The 6924-nt window shown below is 40.8% G+C and overlaps 1 protein-coding gene and 1 long non-coding RNA gene across 2 annotated transcripts; both read right to left on the bottom strand.

Annotated features, from left to right (window-relative positions):
* Nucleotides 1-955: 955 nt before the first annotated feature.
* LOC135507924 (uncharacterized) lies at nt 956-2474 on the bottom strand. Its single transcript, XM_064927724.1, has 3 exons — nt 2230-2474; nt 1268-2122; nt 956-1033 (listed from the first exon to the last, which is right to left on the bottom strand). The coding sequence occupies exons 1-2, from the start codon at nt 2420-2422 to the stop codon at nt 1275-1277; spliced, it is 1041 nt and encodes a 346-aa protein (XP_064783796.1). The 5' UTR covers nt 2423-2474; the 3' UTR covers nt 956-1033; nt 1268-1274.
* A 1-nt stretch (nt 2475) lies between these two features.
* On the bottom strand, nt 2476-3044 carry LOC135507931 (uncharacterized). The gene is made up of 3 exons (XR_010450729.1): nt 2920-3044; nt 2739-2792; nt 2476-2634 (listed from the first exon to the last, which is right to left on the bottom strand). It is a non-coding gene; the product is annotated as an uncharacterized LOC135507931 (long non-coding RNA).
* Between the last annotated feature and the right edge of the window lie 3880 nt (nt 3045-6924).

Here is a 6924-nt window from a genome sequence, read left to right on the forward strand (position 1 = left end):
AAGCTCATGAGGCATTTATGGTCTTCAAAAATCAATGGGTAGACCTATATATCATTAATTTAGAAATGCAAAAATGATGGTGCACCTAAGGATTCTAGCTTTAAATGTTATTAGGGTCTACTAAAAAAACGCCTCGGCTACATCCAATCATTTGTGTGTTGGTAAACATCAACTACTTTGGGTTTTTTGCTAACACTGTATATGACTGCATCTACATCAGTCCACACCACTCACGTTCTCTAAATTCCAGCAGCTCAACGCAATAGGCGGCAATAAATTCCGGTATCTGCCTTGGTCCCTCAATGAATATGGCTCTGCAAAGACATTCTAGCCAACTCTTCAGCCCGTATGGGATGATGATGGTCAACGGGGGCTTGAAGTGTGGCGTACTCCTGGAAGCCATCTGGAAAAATGTCGTTGATGGTTTAGCTGCAGTGTTTGTTAACCTGATAATCAGACAGGCTATCTTGCTCAGCCTAGTGTACACTGTCTGTACAATCAAATGGATGCAGCCAATTTAATTGGCTAAGACTTTTATCTAGGTAGCTAGATATCAAGTCAGATTATTCGAAATTGATTCATATTTTTTAGATTAGTGAAAACATACCTTTGCAGATATGTGTAACTCCTCTTGAGCCACATCGAGGACGACAATATTGGATTGATTCAAATCCATGATATAAAATTCCGCGGCTGCGTGACGTCACAATGGTACTAACCTCATAAAAATGTATTGGACAAATTGAAAAGAAATGCAACATTTGCGTATTTTGTGCAGCCTAGATTTCAACAATATTATAATCCATTTCAGCTAAATTAAATATTCAACATGCCACGACATATCAGCAGTAGAAAATGGTTACGTAATTACGCATAATAAAGCACAGTCGTTCTCACTGACACTTTTAAGTATACAACACTTATTTTCACTTCTACAATAATGATGATTAAAAACGAATCTGCAAAATACTTTATTGATCATAAAAAACGATGATAAAGTTGTAGGACTTTGCGTTCAGTCTGTCTGGGCATTCTGTAAAGAGAAAAATAACAGCAGTTTAGCCACCTGAGAAATCTTTATTCTGATTAACAATATTCTGTGTCTAGAAATTCATATGTCCATGACGAAAACTTTCCACTAGTTTAATTATACTACCAATTAACTAAAGCTTCAAGGCAAAATTGTATCAAACTGAAGACTTAATAAGATTAAATTCAATCAAAAAATTTGTAGCTATCCATTCACAGAATAAATCTAGTTCCAAACCTGTCCCTTATGAGGATGGGAACGGGCTATTCTGGTTCTGCGTGGTCAATGGAACAACCCTCCTAGTCGGGGCGCTGCATGGTCGCTGAGCCGGGGCATCCCTTCTCTGCAGTCCAAAGGGGCACGGCACAGGGGTATACAGGGACCTTAGTGCACCGGCAGGGACTGGTCCATGGTTGACGTCACCCCCACACTGTCCTCGATGTCCACCATGATAGGAGGCCTGGGTGGCGGGCTCTGGCCCATAGCTAGAGCTGCAGGAAGTGCAGTTGAGACGTCTGGATGTGGGTAGGCACTCGCTCCTGCTGCCAGGCACACCTGTGGCCATCCTGGGTCTCTGCTTGGGCCTGTAATAAAGGGAGCCAAAGTGGTTGGCGAGGACAGGCACAGGGATGCACTGTGAGAAAGGGCTCTGCGCTCCATAGGGGCAGGAGGGCCCCATGGTTGGAGCCACTTGAATGCAGCTTGCAGAAGGGCTGAGGTGCTGGTGAGTGCACTGTGGCACTGGCAGTGGAGCGGCATGGTGGCACTGGGGCAGCACTGGCTGACCAGGGGGACGAATTACCACTCTGCCATATCGCTGGCATTTGCAGGACAGCTGGACATATTGGCCAGACATGAGGTCCAAATAATAAGGATGAAAGCCTGGGAGGTAGGGTGGTGGTGGAGGGTATGTCGGGTAATTCTGGGGAAATCTGGGGTAGCAGGGCATCTCTGTGGGCATCGCACAGGCACACCCCCCCTCCTGGCTGGTGGGTGTGTAATGCTGGGGACTACAGGCCTGTCCAGAAATACTGGCCTCGCACCTGCTGCTGGCCAATATCTCTGCTGAGCCAGGTTTAACTTGTGAAGCAACTGTGGGGAAAACAGTGGGAGGGAGAGGAACACATTAGATCCCTAGTGCAAAGCAAATTTGATTTTACCATACATAGTTGGGCCTCAGAATCTTAGAGCACACATACCTTCACCAGTCTTGTTCTCAGTGGATGCCAGACCTGCTACTGCCTGGGAGGATGACTGTGCCACATGTTGGGTATTGGCGTTATTGTTGGTTGGTTGAAAAGGGCATGATGATGTTGTGGGGACAATGTTGCCAACCAGTGACCCTAGCTCCATGGCTGCAGCCCCCAGGGTTTGTTTCACCTGCTGGTCCATGGCGGATGGAGCTGTAATATTGTTCACTTGTTCTCCACATGGGCTAGTGGTGGTTGAGTACCGTCTGTTGATCTGTCTCTCACTACTGCCTAGTATTTGCAGGTCCTGAGAGGTGATCTCCAGGGCATTAAAAGTCACATCCTCCTTGGAGGTCACTTTGTATCCATACTTCAACAGTTCCTCTTCATAGGCATTGTCACAGAGTCTCTTGGCTGGGGGGGGGGGAGAGAAATGTTTGGGAATGTGACTGCAAAAGTATGTGTTTTGTTTGCAACAACGACTATAGAAATACAGGGTGCATCATCTCCGGACTTACCTCTATGTTTATGAAATTCTTTCACCAGCTTGTTTGGTGAACAGGTCTGTATTTCTGCATTACAAAACAAAACGAAATCTTGATCAGATGTATTTCTACAGAACGCTTAACATATGATAAAATGCACTCTACACAATCAGTCATATTTTTGTCTTTGTGGGACCATGTTGAGCTAGCATACCATCTCTGTATTTCCGCAGTTCCATACAATAGTACATGGCAAATAGTCCTAGGTCAGTTGGCCTCTTCCTTAGGTATGCTCGACTGAAGCCTGACAGAATGGTTATCAGGCCGTTTGGGATGAGAGGTTTGACGTGTTTAGACATGACCGTGTGTGGCGGACTGTAACAAGAAGAAACGCAAAGTAAATGCAACGTCGCATTAAAGTAGCAACGGATTAGCCTGGGTACAAATCTGTTTAGCTAACATTACACTCCTTGTACTCCGTATCATGACAGTTTATCATGAGTGGAATGATAGCTAGCTAAACAGACTTGTACTGTGGTAACCAGACTAGCAATTGATCGCCCATGAGGCAGATTCATTCAACTGATCATGGCTCTGTAGAAAAATATAACAATCGAGACGTATGAAAACTTACCTTGAATTTGCAAATTGTAAATTTGTCTGTCGATCTATGAGAGTAGGATCAGTTTACAGGTTATTGGTCATAGCGGCTCATTTTGAGTTGTCTGAGTTGTCGACTTTCGTTGCTATCGCGGACCTAACAATGTTCTGAAGTAACTAAGTCATAATGGTTGGAATGGAATGGCCTTTCGCTACATTAAGAATTCATATGACAAGAAGCTCTGAAGTTCTCAAAAGTTATAACTTCTGGATAAAAATATATATATATATATATATATATATATATTTTTTTAAACATCATAAATCCATTAAATAATTAATCAAATAGCCAGGCAATCAATTACATTTATAAAATCAGTTATGAACCGTTGAGACATTTTGTTTCAGTGGCGGATGAAGAAAAACAAAAAGCACTGGCAGAAATCGTCACTAGACAGCTGTCAAATAATCGTCCTAGCACATCACTCAACGAGCTAAATAGGCGCTGTCCCTGGTGCTGATTTCTCCGCAAGTACCATAACACCACCGCTTTTTCGCAAGGTTGTCAATCATTAATACTTTGTTTTTTGACAAATGATCTAAACCTAGATTGGTAATTTAGGCTTATAACAAAATTATTTAGTATTTTACAGTCAAACTTGCAAATGTAAAGCATAAAAAGCCTACCTGAGAAAAGTGTTATTTTCACAACTGAATAGAGGGGAAACAAATCTGGAAATGTTTAATTTATGCAAATTTAAGTTGTCATGTTACTGTTTAGAAATAAATACACCCAATTAATTGAAAAACAAACAGAAAAGTTAAGTCTTCAGATGAATTGCATTTATTACAAGAGTTCAATGTGGATGGAAAAACTGAAATTTGATCTATCACGTTTCTTTGTTAACTTCATCATCCCCCACACTCTGTCCTGTGTTGGAAGAAAATGTATAAATAAAGTTACCATGACGACAATAATACTGTAATCAATGCACTCAACAAAATAGTATTCACGTAGATCTTCTTTGCACGAGGACAGCATAGCATTACACTTCTTTACCTTTAATGCTGATTTTAAAAGACCATTCCATTTGGGCAGGTGAAGTTGTCGGGCGTGTGTCTGTCCTCTCCGCGACCTCATCTGCACCAGGTCTGCATGGGTTGATAGCCTGTATGAACGCAGGGGAATAGACTACGTCTCCATCGTCGGTTGTGATCTGCAGGAACTGCGGTCGACAGCCCGACTCTGCTCCGCAGAAACTGTCAATTGGCACAGAGAAGGACAGGAAACCAGTACAGCGTCCCCTGCTGACCACACAACTCTCTTGATCTGCTGGCTTTCTCTCTTGGGAAGAAGCTATGTCCGAGGTTCCGGATGAACGTTCCATAAGGAGATAGTTGGGGATTTTGATTTGCTGAGTGTCGGGAGTGTCTAATTTACGGACAGTCTGCGCGGTCTGGTCTGAATGTTCCTGTGTCGGTCCACCTGTGAGTTGACGAGAGCGTATGATAGAACAATCAAAATAACATATTTTACATACTAGGTGCATTAGTGAATTCCCTCTGGCTTTCGTCTTGTGTGCTCGAGCGTGGGGGGGGGGGGGGGGGGGTCACATTTCCCGGTTTCATCAACAGTTTTGAATTCATGCTGTTCCAGGTGCAAATGGGGTTGTGCCTAATAAAGTGACCACTGAATCTGTTGACTTTCCAGAATGTGTTCTGAGAATACCCGGGCTATTCAACATTTGGCTGTAAGTGTTGAACAGTTTAATCTATTACCTCAGGAGATGGTACCATTCAGCTTGTCTGGGGATGACAAAGAAGGACTTCAACAAAGCCAAAATAGAAAATGATTGGAAGAGACCTCTTTGCTGTTAAATTAGAGGTGTATAAATAAATGACTGTTGTGCCTTGGAACTACTTTAAAATGTGGACCTGTTGCACTAAAAATGCAGACATTGATTTGACATACAATTTAAGATTGTAAACATTGTACAACTTCATGTGAACATTGTCTAACTTCATATAGAACAAATTGCACTTGAAATTATTTGTTGCAAATAAATGCATATTTTCACTTTTTTTCTGCGATAATCACTAAATTAGTTATGGATTTCTTCATCTTTAAATGCAATATTGGAGATTTTATGTATTTCTACCAAAGATAGTAAAACTATACTAGACATTTATAGAAAAATCATACCTAGTTTGACGATTATGTAATAATCAGTGAAAACGTTATTGCTTTATATAGCTTTAAATGGCATTTCATAGATTTGATTTGATCGAAATACATACAAACTGGGATTTCTACACAAAACAAAAGGTTGTGAAAGCATGCTATTGTTTATAGAATAAATCATAACTAGTTTGATGATTCTGTGACAAACAGTGAATTAGTTATGGATTTTTACATTTTGAAATGGCTTTTGGCAAATGTCTGTTGAATGTCCGAATGTGTGAATATAATACCAACTTTACCTCGGTACGTAAAATAGGCAACAGCATTAAGAACGTGCAGGGGGTTGGAAAGGAGAAGTCCATATGTTCCTATAGTAGCAGACATATCTTAACAAAATACACCATATGAGTGGCTTGCTAATGTACCTTTCTGGACGTTCTAAACTGTCGAGAATAGACACAAACGGATCCAAATAGTTGCATAATCAGGCCTAGGCTGTAGGCTATGCAGTTATTTAGGCATGAAACAAGAGGAGTTTGACCACCAAGGTAAAATGTGTTATATATAGGATATTCTGTGGATATATTCGGTTTGTATTTTTGGTATTTATTATTATTTTTGCTTTCAATCTTCAATTGCTCTAAGACAAAGCATGCCATGATTATGAAAATTATATATTCTGAATCACCAGAGGATGCACAAAAAATCCACAGCTTTTAAAAAATGTACATTTCATTGTTTTTGATTTATAATTGTCAAAGTGTAAGATCTATTGAAGATTGAAAGCAAAACAAAAGACATTTCCCCCAAAAATAAAAACAGTGGATTTTATCCAATATAAAACACATTTTACCTAGGTCATTTGGGAGGTTATTCAAAATTAGCCTACATCACTGCAATCTACAGCCTATGGACAACAATTGTGTACGCACTTGACAACAATAATAAATTCCTCGTTGCACTGTGTTGTTGAAGCACAGATAGGCTATAATAATTTTCTTCTCTAAAACCGTAGACCTGCCCAGGGACCACAGAGTGCAGGCTGATCTGCCAATCATAACTGTTCACTTTTTTTTCTTGCACTTTGACAGGTACATATTTAGCCTACATCCCTAAAACAGTATTTACACTGAACAGAAATATAAACTCAACATGCAACAATTTCAAAGACTTTACCGAATTACAGTTCATATAAGGAAATCAGTCAATTGAAATAAATGCCTCGGTTGGACAAACCCACAGTTCCATTAGTTGTCCGGGTGGCTGGTCTCAGCTGATCCTGCAGGTGAAGAAGCCAAATGTTGAGGTCCTGGGCTGGTGTGGTTACATGGGGTCTGTGTTTGTGAGGTTGTCGGACGTACTGCCAAATTCTCTAAAACGACGTTGGAGGCAGCTTATGTTAGAGAAATTAACATTAAATTATCTGGCAACAGCTCT

This window comes from Oncorhynchus masou, chromosome 3, assembly GCF_036934945.1.
Source record: "Oncorhynchus masou masou isolate Uvic2021 chromosome 3, UVic_Omas_1.1, whole genome shotgun sequence".
Taxonomy (NCBI): Eukaryota; Metazoa; Chordata; class Actinopteri; order Salmoniformes; family Salmonidae; genus Oncorhynchus; species Oncorhynchus masou.

Bases quoted from the DNA above. Each gene is read 5' to 3' on its own strand.
- LOC135507924 (XM_064927724.1), bottom strand. From the start codon at position 2,422: ATGGACCAGCAGGTGAAACAAACCCTGGGGGCTGCAGCCATGGAGCTA. The intron at 2,123-2,229 runs GTATGTGTGCTC...TTTTCCCCACAG, and splicing joins TGAGAACAAGACTGGTGAAG to TTGCTTCACAAGTTAAACCT.